This window comes from Aspergillus clavatus, genomic scaffold (genome assembly GCF_000002715.2).
Source record: "Aspergillus clavatus NRRL 1 1099423829805 genomic scaffold, whole genome shotgun sequence".
In the NCBI taxonomy this organism is placed as follows: Eukaryota; Fungi; Ascomycota; class Eurotiomycetes; order Eurotiales; family Aspergillaceae; genus Aspergillus; species Aspergillus clavatus.
In genome coordinates, this window is record NW_001517094.1 from 378,199 (window position 1) to 396,286 (window position 18,088).

General features: G+C 44.4%; 4 protein-coding genes across 4 annotated transcripts, besides 16 other annotated features; 1 reads left to right on the forward strand and 3 right to left on the reverse strand.

The window, feature by feature from the left end:
- Position 1: 1 nt before the first annotated feature.
- ACLA_019350 (threonine--tRNA ligase MST1) lies at positions 2 to 1,600 on the reverse strand (the record flags this gene model as incomplete). Its single annotated transcript, XM_001268655.1, has 1 exon — positions 2 to 1,600. The coding sequence occupies one exon, from the start codon at positions 1,598 to 1,600 to the stop codon at positions 2 to 4; it is 1,599 nt and encodes a 532-aa protein (XP_001268656.1).
- Positions 1,601 to 1,948: 348 nt separating this feature from the next.
- ACLA_019360 (uncharacterized protein) lies at positions 1,949 to 3,340 on the forward strand (the record flags this gene model as incomplete). Its single annotated transcript, XM_001268656.1, has 1 exon — positions 1,949 to 3,340. One exon carries the CDS (start codon positions 1,949 to 1,951, stop codon positions 3,338 to 3,340), a length of 1,392 nt encoding a protein of 463 aa, XP_001268657.1.
- A 105-nt stretch (positions 3,341 to 3,445) lies between these two features.
- Positions 3,446 to 3,481: a microsatellite.
- A 159-nt stretch (positions 3,482 to 3,640) lies between these two features.
- Positions 3,641 to 3,682: a microsatellite.
- A 92-nt stretch (positions 3,683 to 3,774) lies between these two features.
- Positions 3,775 to 3,803: a microsatellite.
- A 6-nt stretch (positions 3,804 to 3,809) lies between these two features.
- ACLA_019370 (glycoside hydrolase family 16 protein) lies at positions 3,810 to 5,339 on the reverse strand (the record flags this gene model as incomplete). Its single annotated transcript, XM_001268657.1, has 3 exons — positions 3,810 to 4,856; positions 4,924 to 5,195; positions 5,252 to 5,339. 3 exons carry the CDS (start codon positions 5,337 to 5,339, stop codon positions 3,810 to 3,812), a joined length of 1,407 nt encoding a protein of 468 aa, XP_001268658.1.
- Positions 3,940 to 4,011: a microsatellite.
- Positions 4,041 to 4,138: a microsatellite.
- Positions 4,044 to 4,115: a microsatellite.
- Positions 4,059 to 4,146: a microsatellite.
- Positions 4,059 to 4,196: a microsatellite.
- Positions 4,234 to 4,275: a microsatellite.
- A 3,980-nt stretch (positions 5,340 to 9,319) lies between the features above and the next one.
- Positions 9,320 to 9,359: a microsatellite.
- An 804-nt stretch (positions 9,360 to 10,163) lies between these two features.
- Positions 10,164 to 10,217: a microsatellite.
- Positions 10,218 to 11,262: 1,045 nt separating this feature from the next.
- Positions 11,263 to 11,316: a microsatellite.
- An 813-nt stretch (positions 11,317 to 12,129) lies between these two features.
- Positions 12,130 to 12,360: a microsatellite.
- A 2,121-nt stretch (positions 12,361 to 14,481) lies between these two features.
- Positions 14,482 to 14,519: a microsatellite.
- Positions 14,520 to 14,638: 119 nt separating this feature from the next.
- Positions 14,639 to 14,671: a microsatellite.
- A 700-nt stretch (positions 14,672 to 15,371) lies between these two features.
- glr1 (glutathione-disulfide reductase GLR1) lies at positions 15,372 to 16,985 on the reverse strand (the record flags this gene model as incomplete). Its single annotated transcript, XM_001268658.1, has 3 exons — positions 15,372 to 15,805; positions 15,882 to 16,714; positions 16,834 to 16,985. The coding sequence occupies 3 exons, from the start codon at positions 16,983 to 16,985 to the stop codon at positions 15,372 to 15,374; spliced, it is 1,419 nt and encodes a 472-aa protein (XP_001268659.1).
- A 673-nt stretch (positions 16,986 to 17,658) lies between these two features.
- Positions 17,659 to 17,690: a microsatellite.
- The last annotated feature ends 398 nt before the right edge of the window (positions 17,691 to 18,088 follow it).

Genomic DNA, 18,088 nt, shown 5'->3' on the forward strand with positions numbered 1-18,088 from the left:
ATCAGATAAAGCGTTTCTCCAGTTGCACCAGCAGATCATGGGCCTCGTCCACCTTCAGTCGCACAGACCGCGGGTTTTGGAGTGACGTCGCGCCCAACTGTTGTTCCATCACCTCCTGCAGCTTCCGCCCGTCCGCATCGGTCTTGGTCTGCAGCTGACCAGTCACATCCACCGTGATGCTGGAGTCGGCGACGTCCTTGGGGCCCAGGATGAAGATCAAGTTGTACTTCATTTGCTTGGCCCGTTGGATCTTTTTGCCGAGAGTCTGGCTGCTGGTATCGACGTCGATGAGAAAGGTCGAGTCAACGGACGACAGAGGCCGAGGCGTCTTCGCATCGTTCTGACCGGCCACCAGAGGCCGGAAACCAGAGAGTTGGGCTGCAGCCTCGTGTGCCTGTGTCAGCACAGCCTCGTCCTGATTGACCGTCAGGATGATCCCCTGGCGCGGGGACAGCCAGAAGGGCCAGCGCCCGCCGTATTGCTCAATCAGCAGGGCCAAGAATCGTTCCAGTGATCCAAAATTCGCCCGGTGTACCAGCACCGGCGTCGCTCTTCCCGGAGTCGCCGGGTCGTAGTCCTCTTCCCCCTCTGCAACTTGATACTCCAGCCCAAAGCGCTGCGGGAGGTTCATATCCAGTTGAATGGTAGATAACTGATGGTACTTCCCCGCCTGGTCTTGCAGCTGAATATCAATCTTCGGGCCGTAGAACGCCCCATCGCCCTCGTTCATCGCCCACTCTCGCCCGCTGTTATCCAGTGCTTCACGCAGCTGGGCCTCTGCGCTGTCCCACAATTCCAAACTCCCGATAAAATCCTTCTCCGGCCGCGTAGAAAGTACAAGGCGATAAGGGCCGAGACCAAAAGTGGTCATCACCATGTCGACGAACCCTAGCGCAGACGCAATCTCCCCCTTAATCTGCTGCGGTCGGCAGAAGATGTGGCCGTCGTCCTGGTGGAATCGGCGAACGCGGGTCAGCCCGCTCAATGAGCCCGAAACCTCGTTGCGGTGCAGGGGGCTGAAATCGGCGTAGCGGATGGGCAACTCCCGGTAGGAATGGTTCTGCGATTTGAACAGGAGGCAGTGACCGGGGCAATTCATCGGTTTCAGGCCGTACGATTCGTCCTCGCCGGCTTCACCGTCGGCCTCCCCCGTGGCTCCCCGGCCTCGGACCTCATACATGTCATCTTTGTAGTTCTGCCAGTGTCCTGACACTTCCCACAGGGAACGCTTGTAGATCGTCGGTGTCAAGACTTCGCGGAAGCCGTATTGGAGATACTGTGTGCGGAGGAAGGAAATCAACCGGTTGATGACGTGGGTGCCGTTGGGCAGGAACAGCGGCGATCCGGGGCTGTAGACAGAGGTGGTAAACAGGTCCTGCGCCGTTCCGAGTGCTCGATAGTCCGTCGTCGATGGGGTGGAGGGTGAAGTCCGGGGTTGTGGTTGTTCAGGTTGCGGGTCGGAGCACGAGCAGGGCCGGGCGACGGTTGTTGACAGCCATTGCGCTCTTGTGACGGGCCATCGAGAAGACCTTACATCGCTGCCTATGGCTGGTCGTCTCACCAACGAGCGTTGCCATGAAAGAGTGGTGATCCGCCGCATTGTTGGTTGATGGATGAGGAAATTTTTTATTTTTTTTTTCTTGCTCTCTTCCGCGACACGACGCGAGTTGCAGTCGAGATCGGCCCGATTGGGAAATCCGCGAATGGCATGTGCGCTTCCCCACCTGCAAAGTCTCGATCAACAATTCGACATTCAACATTTCTCTGGGATAGTGATATTTCTATTCTATAGGTTGAAAGACCATTCACAGGATGAAGGCATAATTCTACGCTACCTAAATTGCTTCTCGACCCAACTGACCGCATTTCGCGCAAATCAAACACAATACTGGCGAGTGGAATACAAGCATATCACGAGGATCGCGGACTACAAGCTTCCTATCACAACATGTCGACAGGCTCGACTCACCTGCCAGATAGCTCGACCTTGGGCGAGTCATGGGTAGTCGCATCAGCTTCATCCTTACCGAGAAAGGACCTGCCCGAGAAGCCATGTCGCAAAGACCGAGCAAACGAAGAAGACGATCACAAGGGATGCGCGTCAATGACAACATCTGCCTCGTCGATATCAGGCCCGGAGTTGATCATGCCCTCAATATGCGAAGTATCTGTCTCAGAAGGCTCCTGGGTAGCGCCAGAGATACGCTCGCGCAGCCCTACCACGGTCAGGCGAAGACACAAGCGACAGTCTACATCAAAGCAACACGCAGATGCACCGAATACACACGGTTCACAGACGCGCAAACCAGCAATCAACGAAAACGATACGGCCACTGCTCACACGACTCGACGGTCTTCACGAATAACACGATACATCCGGACCATGCTCAACCTCCTCCTCATGGCAGCCATCGCCCACCTGCTCATCCTCCCCGAGTTCGTCACACAATATCAAACCCTGTGCAGCATACAGGCTCTCTCCTCTCTCTACCCATCCAGCTGCATCCCACCCTACCCGCAACCTCCCTCTGAAGCGCAGACTCAACCCCAACCCCATCAATCTCCCACCCAACCTGCCACCCTAAACCCCCAAACCCGCCTCGAAACGCTCTTCAACACCACACTCCACCAACTGAATCCCCTCCACCCCACCGTCCGACAAACCGAACCCCTCCTGCAAACCCTCCACTCCGACCTGAAAAACAGCTACCCCGGCGCAAAGCACGAGCTCGACCTCGAGTTCTACGGCTGCAGCCACGCCGCGCGCGCCGCAGCCGCCAAATTCGCCTCTCTGAAAGCAGACCTCCAGTCCGCCATGGACAGTCTGCGCGCCAGCGCCAGCCAGCCCCCCCTCAAGGACGAGGCCGGGGCAGCGCGGTCCGTCGCCCGCGACGCGCGCCTGTCGACCCAGCTCGCCCGCCGCGAACAGTACCTTGACCAGCTGACGGCGCGCATGCAGGCCAAGGCGGAAGCGCTGGGGAACGACTTCGCCGCGCTCGACGATCACCTGGAATCGATCCAGCGGATCGCAAGGCGGGAGAGGCATGTGGCCGCTGCCGCTGGCCCTCTTGCTCACCGGGACGGCAATTCCAACAAGAACGGCGACGCCAACGCCAACAGCAACAGCAACGGTCTGTGGGCGCTCGTTGACGCGTTCGTCCCTTCGCTATCACTACGAGGCCAGGATAAGGGTTCCTCGGAGACGGGGGGCGCAGACGAGCACGCGCATGTCTCTGAGTCCCTCCGGCAAGCCGTGGCGCATCATCAGCCCGTCGCGGGCGTGATTCAGGGGTTGTATCGGGATCTGGAGAGTCTGCAGAGCCGCAAAGGGCGGTTCTGATATATGAGGTTATGAATCTACGAGACATATTTGGTTAGAGATATATGAAATTCTTGATGAATCGATATGATATTAGCTATCTGCCTACACAGCAATACAATGGAGACTTTACTTCACTTCACTTCATTTCACATCATTTCAAAGAGACCTACACAGACACAGATACAGACACAGATATAGATACACTCTTTCCTCATTAAAATACTCCGCACTATGTATATACAAAACCTCAACCCCGCAGACCAGATTAGGTACAAGGAATTGGAAAACAAGCCAAAAAGGGGAAAACAACCCCGTCTCAAAAAAAGAAAAAAAAAAAAAAAAAAAAGGGAAAAGGAAAAACAGACCAAATCCAATCCAAACCAACCCAACCCATTAGACATGAATAGATTCTTTCTTTCTCATAAATGGTTTCGTTTTTTTCATTGGCACTGGCATCGTATCGCATCGCATCGCATGGCATTACCGATCAAAACGCCAGGACGGCAGCCACTGCACCCACGGCCAGGAGAGAGCCCGTATACGAGCCCTTGAGCGACGCGGCCGCGCCGGGGAACAGGGAGACGGTGGGCGCGGCGCCGGAGTTGGAGGCGGAGGGCGAGCCCGAGGAGGAGCCTGAGGTGGAGCCTGAGGTGGAGCCTGAGGTGGAGCCTGAGGTGGAGCCTGAGGTGGGGGTGGAGGAGCTACCGTTGCTGCTGCTGCCGGAGCCAGAGCCAGAGGAGCCGGAGCCAGAGCCAGAGGAGCCGGAGCCAGAGCCAGAGGAGCCGGAGCCAGAGCCAGAGGAGCCGGAGCCGGAGCCGGAGCCGGCGCTGGGGCTAGGGTTCGAAGTCGAGCTCGAGCTGGGGGAGCTGGGGCTCGACTCGGTGGGGGTGGAATCCGAGCCGGTGGAGGAGGCCTGGGTGGTGGTCGCCTGGGTGGTAGTCGCCAGGGTGGTGGATAGCGGCTGGGGGGTAGCGGTTGTAGTATCTTCGGGTTTGGAGGAAGAAGAGGCGGAAGTAGTGGTGGAGGGAGCAGGTGCAGATGGGGTGGTGGTAGGGGCGGGCGGGTTGGGGGTGGGGGGATTCGGCTGCGGGGCCGCAGCACCGCTGAGCTTGATGCTCTGCCACGAGCCGCTGTTGTCGGCGTAGGTGTAGGACTCGGCGGGGTTGCTGTTCTGGATGTTCACCGACTTGACGTACATGGTGAAGGGACCCTTGCTGTAGTCGGTTTCACCACCGGCCCACTGGATGGTGCCGGGGGCGTTACCCGGGTCACCGCCGGCCCACGAGCCGAGGCGCAGGCGCATGGGGGTCTGGGGGAAGCGGGTGCCGCCCTTGGCGTCGTTGAAGTTAAGGGTGCGCACGACGGCGCCATCGATGGCCCACGTGATGTAGTCCTTGGTCCAGTCGACGGTGTAGGTGTGGAAGATGTCCTGGGGCGCGTTCACGGCCTGGTAGGTGCCCCGGTCGTAGGTTGTGGTGTCGCCTTTGCCGAAGTAGTTGGTCTGAATCTGAGTGGTATCTCCACCCAATGCTTCCTGTTCCGGAAGTCAATGTCTGCTTTGCTTTGCGCAACACTTATTGTGACAAAAAGCTGCCACTTACCCAGTCGATCTCATCCAGATCGTCCGACTCCAGCACGATGCTGCTCACGATGCCAGTCCCCGGCGCGGCCTTCATCACCACCTCGGCCTTGCCGAAGAAGAAGTAGAAGCTGGTGTCGATGGTCGGCGCATCGCCCCTCTTCGCGACGGTGAATTCAGCACCCTGGGGACCAACGGGGACGCTACCGGCAGTGACTACCCAGTCACCCAAGTCTTTAGTGAAATCGGCAGTGTAGCTGGATTGGGTAAGACCCTTGTTGGGTGGACAGGACTCTGGATGTGTTGTTAGATCCGGTCATGACTAGAAGGATGCGCTGATGGGGACTCACTTTGAAGAGGATTGCACTGGGAGTATGTCTGTGCAGAACATAGAGGAATCACAGCAGTCAGAGCTGCAGCTGCGTACTTGAAGTACATGATGCGTCTATGCAAGGCAGAAGAACGCTTTTGTTTGGTTATGGAAGAGGTAATGTAACGACGCAGTCAAATCTCCGAAAATAACGACTGTATGGAGGGTGGTGAGGGGGTGGGAAGTAGGTAGTAGTATGTCGTTAGACAAGAGGGGGGAGTGAGGGATAGGAGGTGATGTGAGAGGAAAACAACAAGAAGGAAACAAACAATGGACAGGTCCCTCCGACTACATATAGGAAAGCTAGAGGAAGCTGTGAATCACGAGGGGAGAATGAGCTCGCCACGACCGATGATAGCGACTATCAATTATCAAGAAGGGAATCATCAGATCAGACTACACTAAATGGCTATAGTGATACAATTAGTCTCTGTGGAGCAGCAGGATTAGTTGGCTTGATAATTTCCAGCCACCGTCGAACCGAGGATGGCCTCTCATTGGAAATGCAATTTTTTAGCATTACGGAGTATACGGAGACTGGAGGACCTGAGGGGTCGAGTCCCCAGCGCAAAAGGTCTCAGAGTCCTGAGGCTTTAAAGACAGGCACTGTGTGTTCAGCCACTTCAGAGGTCAGCCAGCTTGTGTCGCGGATCCAACGTGGTCAGACACTGTGATTGATCGAGGCAACCGACGACCGTGATCTTGGTGGACCAGAAGAACTGGAGAAAAGGACGCATGCTGAGCAATACCAGCCCATGATTATAGATAGTCACGGTAACTAGTGGTACTGAATAGTATGAGAGATAGGATGGTTGCTGGATGCGCCATCCGTCCCTTGCTCGTGAGCGGTAGGGCTCGTGACTGGGTGGTTGCTCGCTGCTACCATGTTTTTGCCCAATTCGGCCGGAAGAGCAGGTAGTGGAGGGCTGGAGGCAGTGATGAGGGAGTGACCACTCGCCCACCAAGAAGACCATCAAAACGCAAAAAGGTAGTAGTTATCAAGTGCTGATTGCTGAACCTCTGACGGTCTGACCGGCCGGGGAAGACCGCTGGGCATGCAATCCACCCGATCCACATTATTGGCCACAGAGCCCCGAGGATGAATTCTGATCGCAGCATGGCAACTCGGTAAGCAGTCGGTAAGCGAATATGGAGCGCTGCAAGCCTGCAACACAACCGAAAAAGGCTTGAGCCGCCCAGACTCAAGACTTTTAGCGCATGGAGTTGGTCGGCACCGGCTTGATCTCCTAGTCCGGGTGTGGACTGGCTCAGGTCCACTACTGGTTGGGGTTGCATTGACACGACGAACTCGTGGTGCTGATAAAAAAAGAAGAATTAATGTCTCTCCGTAATCACGCCCGAGTCACAAATGTCTCTGATTGCGATAAATTTAGCGTTCGGTTTTGTGCAAACCAAGACCTGGCGAAGAGAATAGTGTGTTTACTGACAATTTGCCTTCGTCCGAAAACAAGGGAGTAGGGACAAGAGGGATTTTTCCGAGTTGAATCAACACTTGTTTGAGAATCACGACCGACCTCACTGATCGAGAAAGAATCGACAAGGCGATCTGCTGATCCCAGCATCATGATGATTAAATTGACTGCGTGTATGTTTTACATTTGATTATTGCGATGTGCGGGGATATTCGTCAGCGCGACATCAAATTCATGGGAGTTGTATGGATTATGGAGTACTTTGTAGATCGATAGATACTAGGTAGAGTAGTGGTGTTTTTTTTTTTTTTTGTTTCCTTGTTTCTGTGCCATATGTAAAACAATGAGGCTGGTGTGGTTGGACTTGGACTTCATGCTCCATACTTCCATAGTATCATGGTTTAATAGATCATTCTACCACTATCTATGCTATTTTCTTAGGGATGCAACTGATGGACACTCGATCACCAGGCTACAAGGCTGCAAGGCAACAACAACAACAACAAGGGAAGGTCCATAACTATTCAAGTCACTGTTTCATAGACAATTCATCTACTTCTCTCGACTGATCAGGAATGCGATAGGAGGGAGTATGATCACCGAGTTTACCGAGTAAACTACTGATAACAACCCCAGCCTCCTCGTGAACAACAGTCGTACTCTCACGTTGTAACTACGTAGCAACGGGTCAAGCTCTCGAAGATTAAGACAAAGAAAAGTCACATAGATTGAGCGGGAGGGTAGTGCGGAGAGGCCAGTCCCATGCTGATCTGCTACTGGACGAGGCTGCTGGCCTGTCATGCAAGTCGAGTGTTGGAGTCTTGTAGATAGACTACTGCAGTGCAAGTGTGAGACATCAGCAGGGGATTGAGGGATTCAGCACTGATAATCAGTCTAATAATCATCCCTCGCAAGCCCAAGAGCGAAGGGCTCAGATAGATACTACTATTCTGTAGTCCATACTCCGTAGTTAGTAGAAGCATGAAGCAAGGCCGACCGAAGGGGCGAACAGAAAACTCCCCAAAATAGATTTTAGATGAGGACAATGGGGACACCATGGTACTGCTAGTGTAGGGTGGGCTAGTATCATAGACTGCTGTTTTTTACTTCTGCAATATGCCATGGTTAGGGATGGTGAATGTCAAAAAGTTTTTGCAAAATGTCAGATTGTCAAATGTCAGGCCCTTTTTTCCCTGTCAAATATCAAAGATCACATGATAAAGTGGATACTACTTTAGCCAATAAAAAGGTATAGCTTTTAGGCAAGCTAATTAAATTCTATAAACTTTTTAAGTCACCTAACTATAGTTTTTTTGCTTAAACTACCTAGGTATTTTTTGCTGAATATCATTAAAAATATCATATTTTTCTAGTAAAAAAACAAAAAATTTATCTGATAAAAATTTTTAAGAATGTCAAAAACAGCCAAAATGTCTGACATTTTGAAATTTTGACATTCTCAATTACCATCCCTAGCCATGGTAGAGTAGCAGTCAAAGTTAGTGATTGATATTACGGGTTATCTAGTAACCTTCTCTATTCCTTCTTTAGTTCCTTACTACTACTTATAATATTTCTATACTATCTATATATCTAATTAAGGGGTAGAAAGGGGAATATCAATATAAATAGTATTAGGTATAGGAAACATTCTATTATAATACACCATGGTAGAGTAGCAGTCAAAGGTGGTGGTTAATATTAGGGGGGCGCTGTTAGGAACAGTGCCAGAGAATAGTTCCACTGAATAAGCCAGATAAGGCACTAAGGCTGTATACTACTAGATAGTAGGGCTAGCCTAGCATATAATAACCTAGTATAAAACCTTACTAGTAGAGGAAGATTCCATAGACTAGTAATTAGTTCTTTTATTGATAGTAATATAACTGTAAGGATCTCTAAGAGAGAGAGAGATGCCTTAGCTACCTAGTGTGCTACTATAAGGATCGCAAAGGTCTATTATGTATTATATTAAAGCTACCTTTGTAGAGGAACCTACTAATAAGAAGGCTCCTTATAAGAGATTATATAAATAGTTATATAACCTATAAAGATATAAATCCTGCTTATAATTACTAAACTCTAAGGTTTAGTAATAATCTCTTTAAATAAAGATATCTATATTTAAATCTATTTATAATTATTCTTCTTTTATACTAGTTTCTAATTTTTATAGATTATAGATCCTTATATTTTATTACTTAATCTTTAAAACTAGTCTATTAAAAAAATAGTATTATAAAAGAGATTAATTAAATCTAAACTATCTAATAAACTCTCCTCTATAACTATATAAAGTTAAATAATAAGAAAAGAGATAGCCTATAAAGAGGAAGGCTCTAAGAGTAAGTTAGATTTATAAGACTTTCTTATTCTAGTAGACCTAAAGTTAATAGAGGTAACCTCTATAAAAGAGTATTTATAATGTGATATTAGTGAACAAATATCATGAGTAGATTAATAATTATTAAGGTTGACTCTAGGTTACTAAGGTTAACCTAAGAAATCTCTTTAATATCTATAACTTATCTTTTAGATAGATAGCTAGTAGCTAGGTATAAATAGAAGACCTTACCCTAGATAAGTAAAGAGGTATTAGCCTAGTCTATTTCTCTTTATCTTTAGTAATACTATCTTATCCTTAGTAATACTATCTAGTAGTATATCTAAAGTTATAGATAATAAGAAATTAAATACTTTTACTCTACTAAATCTATATTTACCTTAATAAACACCTACTACTCTTCCCTATAAGTAACTATTAAATTTAATCTAAAAGGTAGTAGGGTGGTCATGCTTAGTAAAGAGTTTTTATTATAGGAGAACTCTCTACTAAGCCCTACTAGGAGAGGTAGAAATAAAATAAGATATAATAACTTTAGGCTAAAGAAGTATTACTTAGTTACTAAAATAAGTCTTAATAAAAAATAATCCCTATAAGATAATATCCTTAAACCTCCTTACTAGAACTACTAGTAACAACTAATTATAAGAGTCTTTAATATCTTATAAATATAACTAAGTATTTAAAGTAGCTTACCTAGTAGGTAAAAGAATTCTAAAGTTATAACTTAGAAATCTATTATTAAAAAGATAGTAAAGTAATAGTACTAGATATAATTAGCTAATATCTTAACTTTATAGAAGAAAGACTAGGTAATATTACTAAAAGAACTTTATTTAATATACTAGAAGTATAGAAAATAATAGAGATAAGATATTTTAAAAGCCTAAATAATCTTATAGAGTATAAATAGTATAATATTATAGTAGAATATCTAGAGCTATAGATCTTATTATAGGATGAAAGGAAGCAGGAGCTTATATTAATAATAATCCTATTTTTTAAACTAAAAAAAGAGGTACTATACCTCTTACTAAATTAAATTATAAGTAGATAATACCTAGGAGGATGATTTAGTTTATAATAAGTAGAGGAGGGATTAGGGATATAGTATAAAATAAGTAAGTAAAAAACTTAATATATTAATAAATAAAAATTAATAAGAAATAGCTATCTTATATAATAATAAATAGAGTTGCTAGAGCTATAGAGTAATAAAGACTTAACTATTTTAAATAATAAGGACTAGGAGGGAATTTAAAGTAATAATTTAGAATTAATATCTTAAAAAAATACTAAAGAGATAGATTTTAAAGAATTATTTATAGTTATAATATCCTCTTATTAGGAGTAAATAAAGTAGTATAAAGATAATATATTTATATAGATAGATTAGAAAATAGTACTATACTAGAATTACTTTCCTAAGAAGAAGAAAAGGAATTATAAATTAATAGATTTTATTAATTATAAAAGAAAATTAATTATAATAGGGTATTAAGAATTATACTAAGTAACTAAAGTAATAAATAATTACTAATTAAAAGTCTAAGTTAAACTTTATATTAAGAATTCTATAAGATAACACCTTAGCTAACTAGAATAAATTATTATTATTACTAGAAGGAGGTACTAATTCCTCTAGGTAAGCCTTAATATAATAAGTAAATACTTAAAGATCTTAAAGAATTATAAAAAGATTATAATAATTACCCTAGTTAATATAACTTACTAACTAGAGAATATAAACTCTATTAAAGAGATTTTTATAACTAAGTAATAATAAAGAAAAATAATACTTAATAAGACTCTTTATTAGGGCTACTAATAAGATACTTACTAAAGTATAAGAAGAAGTTATTATAATAAAACTAATCTAAGAGAGAGAGAAAGTTAACCTAACTAAACTATTTTAAATAAAAAAGAGAGTTACTAAAGAAGAACTAGCCTAAGAATAAGAGAGAGTTATTATAATAGAATAATATCTCTTAGCTAGACTAATTACTACTATTATAGAATATTTTAAAGAAAGATAATACTTCTTAGCTAGAGCCTTCTTTATTATAAGAGAAGAGTCTTTACTATAAGAAATACTAGAAGAATCTATCTTTATTATAAAAAAATTAATATTATCTTTTATATTAGATTATATATACTTACTATTATTTAGAGAACCTTTACTAGTGCTATTATCTAACTCCTTACTATAATTATTAATTATTATTACTAACTCTATAAGCTAATTATATAACTTATTACTATAACTAATAAAAAAACTAAGACTACTAGCTTAAATAATAGATTTATAGGAGTAAAAAAAATTAGTAACTATAGATAAAAAATATTTACTAAGGAGAATATATATTTATTAAGAGTATTAGAATCATATATATAAAGACCTTATATATAGAATAAATATACTAATCTTTAGTTACTCTAAGTATAGTTAGTATAGGACCCCTAAAAGAATATAAATCTATTATAACTAAGAGTAGAGATATATCCCCTAAAGGCATCCTTATCTAAGAAATAATTACTATAAGCTAATATATAGTTATAAGATACATCTTACTACTAAATAATAGTAGCTAATATATAGCCTAAATAAGTATATTCTTTTATATCTGGCTTCCCCTCCTTATTAAACTTCTAGATAATTAGGTAAATAATATCTATTATCTTTAATATACTTTTATTAGGCCTACTAAGATAAGCTTCTATCACTAGTAAGAGATATTTACTAAAGCTAAGAAGAGTACTTACTAAACTTACTAGAAGTAACTATACTCTTCTAATAAATAAGATAGCCTTTATCCTTCTTTTATAGAGTACTTATATTTACTAAGTATAAGAAGAATATAGGAGACTAATATATAAAGAAAGAGATCTACTAAAAGAAGATAATAATTAATATAATAAAAAGGAAGATGCTTGCAGGAGAAGAAAAGAAGAAGAGAATGAGAAATATAAGAGATAAAAAGAGAATAAGTAAGATAAAGTAGAGTCACCTAAAATTAAAATAAATAATATATGACCTTACCTTACCTTACCTCTACTATAATAACCATGCTAGCAACCCTCCTTACTATATATAATCTAATACTACTTACTAAGTGTGATCTGATGCTACTTGCTAAGCATGATCTGATACTACTTACTAAGTATGATCTGATACTACTTACTAAGTGTGATCTGATGTTACTTACTAAGCATAATCTAATACTACTTACTAAGTATGATCTAATACTACTTACTAAGCATAATCTGATGCTACTTACTAAGTATAAATCTAATCCTACTTACTATGTATGATGGCACTCCCTTAGACTATAAGGATCTTTTAGTAAGGAGCTAGATAACCTACTAAGGATAGGCTTTATCTTAAGTAGGGGAGGATGTGATATTAGTAAATAAATATTATAAGTAGATTAATAATTATTAAGGTTAACTCTAGGTTACTAAGGTTAATCTAAGAAATCTCTGTAATATCTATGACTTATCTCTTAGATAGATAGCTAGTAGCTAGGTATAAATAGAAGATCTTACCCCAGGTAAGTAAAGAGGTATTAGCCCAGCCTATCTCTCTTCACCCCTGGTGATACTACCTTACCCTTGGTAATACTACTATAGAGAAGGACTTAAAGAAGAGATATAGTTATACTTTCTTTATATTCTTTATATTATCTTTAATTTTAACCTATTACTTATACTACCTCTACTAATATATATAGTCTATTTTTCTCTTATAAGATCTTATCTAAAATATTTATAATTATACTTTCTATTTATAATTCTCTAGATTACCTAGCTATAATTCTAGGAAAGTATAGAAGTTTTTTTACTCTTAATTATAAAAGTTCTTAGATATCTTACTCTACTAAAGATTAGAGAGAATATAGTCTAGATAAGCTATTATAATCTTAGTATACTTTTTCTTATTCTAATTATTAGCTTTTATAGTAGACTCTTAGCTTATAATAAAGACTTAATATATTATATAATTATAGGTTAAGTATCTCTTAGACTTAGATAAAGATTAGATTTAGATATTAATCTTTTTTATAAGTAATAAGAATAATTCCTCTTATTCCTAGCTTTATAGATACTTTCTAAGACCTATATCTAGATTATTATAAAGCTTCTAAATTTCTTATAGAAGCTATAATTCTTATTATAAATACTCTCTTATAGGGGTTACTCTTATTAACTTTAGATCTATTAAAATAAGAGAGTCTTATAAATTTAGCTTATTCTTAGAGTCTTCCTTTTTATAGGCTATCTCTTTTCCTACTATTTAACTTTATATAATTATAGAGGAGGGTTTACTAGATAGTTTTAGTCTAATTTATTTTTTTTATAATATTATTTTCTTAATAGACTAGTTTAAAAGGTTAAGTAATAAAATATAAGGATCTATAATCTATAAGAATTAGAAACTAATATAAAAGAAGAATAATTATAAATAGATTTAAATATAGATATCCTTATTTAAAGAGATTATTACTAAACTTTAGAGTTTAGTAGTTATAGATAGGGTTTATATCTTTATAGGTTATATAACTATTTATATAACCTCTTATAAGGAGCCTTCTTATTAGTAGGTTCCTCTGCAAAGGTAGCTTTAATATAATACATAATAGACCTTTGTGATCCTTACATTAGCCCTAGTAAGCTTAGGTATCCTATATATCTATACTTGATATATATTCTTTTAATAAAGTCTTTTTAGAAAGGAGGCTCTAGTTATAGTATCTCATCTATCTATGATGTGACTCTTGTGCTCTGGCAGAAGAATAAAGATCTGCAAGTTATACACATCAGGTGACAGTCCTGGAGACCACGTGTTCCAGCATCACCTGATCTGTGGCTTGACCACCCTGCGATTCTGCGGGAAGTCATTGGCTGCACAAGCAACATAAACAGCACAAACAATGCTTAGTCATGAGGAGCACACGGGCGCAGGCAGTCATCTGATTTGCTGGTGTCTGTTGGGTTGATTGTGATTTGTCACTGCCACATTTCATGATTGATTGGGAGATGGTTGAATCCCATCACCAGGTAAGGACAGTTAGTTAGGCAGGTACTACTAGATAGTTAGTCCCCCTCTTTTCCTATCTCTCTCTCCTCTCCCTCTTGTATCCTTCTCTATCCTCCTTTCACCACATCATCAAGAGTCAAAGAATCAAATCACAAGGGGGGAAAACAAAAAAAAATGGTCCACAAACCAGCCAAATCCTCCTCCGCCTCCCACGCCCAGAAAGGCCGCTCTCTCCCATCCTCCGCCCTGTCCTCGACCGCCCACGCAGATCCAGATCGCAAGGTCTACATTCCGCTGTGTTTCTGCCTGATGTCGTTTGCGGTGATGGTCTACGTCAACTGATTGACAACAATCCTCGAAATATAACCTAACAGGAGTACAACTACAACCATCTTCTCTCCATCTCCTTCCCCTCTCCATCTCCTTCCCTCTCCGTCAACAAACATCCGTTGAGCCCAGCGACGTCATCGGCGTCGTGGATGCCGTGGCCTGGATTCTGGGAATCTGGGCGTGGTTCCACTCAGAACAGCCCACATATCGCTTCCGATAAATGATAGCGATAACGATAGCGATGGCGATAGCGATAACACATATCCACCACCACAACAACTTCCAACCCCAATTATCTATCCCACCCCATCATACAAGTTTGAGCAAATGAACACTACGTACGGTCTTGCTACACTCGGATCTCCCATCTCCGACCGATCGCGTCGCTTCAACCGCGACGGCGTCGAAGCGCCATCGAAGGTCCAGCTGGGCTCATGACATTCCTATGAGCATGGTGGGGGAGAGTGCCCATGACTCGATGAAACGTGGTTGGTTATGTTGTCATCGTGACCGTGCATGGTTAAAAAAAAAAAAAAAAACAAATACATGCTATAGTCGACCGGATTTGGGGGGCTCGAGTGGCTCTCCCCTTGTCTGGCAACATATCAAGTCTATTCTGTCGAGGGGATCTGCTTTGAACTGGCAGTGTGAGAAGGCTTGGCTTTTTTTCTTTTCTTCGGCCCGTGCCTGGTGCAAGGGTTATATACTTGAACTCGCTTTTGTCAAGACCTGACAGGCCTTTCTTTTTTTGTTTGTCGATAAGTCCACGGCGGCTAGATCGATCACCTTTTTTTCCCTACGTTATGTGAGCTACGTTAGATACCATTTGCTTTTTGCCTTGTGCTAATTAGGACCATCATATTTATCTAATCATCTTGCGATCTAATGGCACTATTCTATCTATCCGCAATCCTCAATCCTCATAAGACATAGACCGTAGAATGTAGAACGTAAATCACCGCATGGTCACCAACTCCTCCGCACTGGTCGGGTGGATGGCCACACAGCTATCAAAGTCCTTCTTGGTAGCCCCCATCTTCATCGCGACGCCGAAGCCCTGCAGCATCTCGCCCACACCCAGTCCCAGAATATGCAGGCCCACGACCTTCTCCTCGGGTCCAACGCAGATGATCTTGAACTCGGTCGGATTCTTCTTCTTCTCGTCCGCCGGCAACACGTCGTAGTACATCGCCGTGAACTTGGTGTGGTAGATCTTGACCTTGTCGTCGCCGTAGCGCTCGCGCGCCTGCGGCTCCGTCAGCCCGATCGTCCCGACCTCCGGGTGCGAGAAGACCACCGTCGGGATGTTCTCGTAGGAGAGCTTGGCGGATTTGAGCGCGGGGGGTCCGAACAGGCGGCTGCCCAGTTGGCGTCCGGCCGCGATGGCGACTGTGAAGAACAAGTTAGTTTGATCGGTCACGAAACAAAAAACAAACAGAAAAAGAGAAGGCGAGCGAGGGCGTACCAGGAGTCAACTCCGCCTGTCCGGTGACGTCACCGAGCGCATACACGCCATCCGCCGAGGTGTTCTGGTACTCGTCAACGGCGATGTGGCCGCTCTCGTTGAGCTTGACGCCGGGGATATCCAAATGAAGGTCCTCGACCTCCGGGTGGCGGCCGACGGCCCACAGCAGCTCATTGACCTCGATCTCGGAGCCGTCCTTGCCGATCAGCTTGAGCAGGCGGTCCTTGCCCTTGCCGTCGCGCAGCAGCTGCACCTCCTGGAAGCCGGCGTGGTGCTTGTGGAGATGCACGCCGGTGGCCTCGTAGCGGTCCGTCATGGTCTTCTGGATCATGGGGTCGAACTTGCGCAGGAAGTGCTCGCCGCGGATGAACATGTGCGTCTCGACGCCGACGGCGGCCATCACGCCCGCCAGCTCGACGGCGATGTAGCCCGCGCCCACAACCGCAACCTTGGGCGGCAGCTCCTCGATCTCGAAGAAGCCGTCGCTCGTGATCCCGTGCTCCGCGCCCTTCACGCCCGGCACGACCGGCCGCCCGCCCGTCGCGATCAGAATGTGCGGCGCCGAGTACCGCGCCACGCTGCCGTCCTCCAGTGCCACCTCGATCACGCGCGGCTCAACAAACCGAGCGCGCCCGTGCACCAGGTCGATGCCCTCGCGGCCCCAGTTGCGCTCGTACGCGCCGTTGAGCCGCACGATCGACGCGTCCCGCGTCTCCTTGAACTGCTTGTAGTCGATCTTGATGTCCTTGGGGATGTCATAGCCGTAGTGCTCGCCCATATGCAGCGCCTCGTTGATCGACGCAAAGTTCCACGTCATCTTCTTGGGGACACACCTGCCCGCACAATCACAATCCTCTCCGGTCAGCAATAGAACTTCTTCCACCTCACCTCACCTCATCCCCAACCCATCAAAGTGCATCCAGGAAAGGAAAGGAACGGAAGAAAAACATACCCAACATTCACACAGGTACCCCCAGACCGGCCACTCTCCACAATGAGCGTCTTCTTGCCATACCACCCCGCCGCCCGGCGGGCGCTACCACTACCACCACTGCCGCCTCCCAAAACGATATAATCAAACTGCTGCACGTCCGTAGGCGCCATCTTGTCCGTGTCCGTAGCAGCGGTCGTCGAAGAAGAAGAGGAGGTAGAAGAAGAGAACTGTCTCGAAAGCGAAGCGAGACGAGACGCTGTCGAGGTTGCTGTAGAATCCAGGTTCCGAGGCGCGAATAGGGACGCTCGCCGGTACGCTGTGGTGGAGATCAGACGGGCTGACTGAGAGTGAGAGTGAGAGTGAGAGAGCGCAGAGGGGAAGAAGGTCTGTCGAGACAGTTGCGATTGGGGAGGGAGCAAGCGAGTCTTGAATGCCTGAGCTGGAAGCGGGATACGGGGAGAGCGGGAGAGCATGGAGGGTTTTCTGCTGCTCTTGTAATACAAGACTTCCGCTTTTTTTGGGGAAGGAAAGTTTCTGTTCTGTTCTATCGGCGATAGAGAAAGAACTGCGGCTGGTAATTCGAGGTGGATTTGATTGATTTGTCCCAGGTCGAATGAGGAGAGATTTGGGAGGTGGTCACTGCAGGAGGAGGGGCGAACCTGCAGTTTGACTGCTTGAGTAATCAAGAATGGTCCAGAAAACGGTTTGATGTGGAGGAAGCCGGATGCGGTCAATGACAGGAAAGATCCGATTCACAAGTCACGATAGTTATTGTCTAGTTAGAGTTGCTGACGCACTGGCTGGGGGGGTTATGAGTGATGAGTGATGACATGATACAAAGGATTATTATTATTGTTGTTGTTGTTGTTGTTATTATGTTCCACTGTCTGCACTCTACACCAGTCAGATGGGCTAGAATTGCGGTGGCCTCCGAAGTTTCGGAGTTGCAAAAAGTGCCATTCTTCATTCTTGCACAGAACAACTACTAAACACAAGGCGTATCTCGTATCTCAGCCCCCACGTGACGTGATTGATTGATAAGCATTTACGTTTGAAATCCCAAGAATCCAGTAAGAATTACAAATCTATATGTGGAAGTTTGAAGAGCCCCCCCCCCGTGGCTGGGTGTTTGTGTTGGTGGAGAGCTGTGTACATATCCCTGTATGGGCGTGTTGAGAGAGACAAATAGGCAAATCCCAATGATGAGGTAATACCATATTACATGTGACATTCATTACACATAAAAGGGAGGGGGGGAAAAAAAAAGTATTTG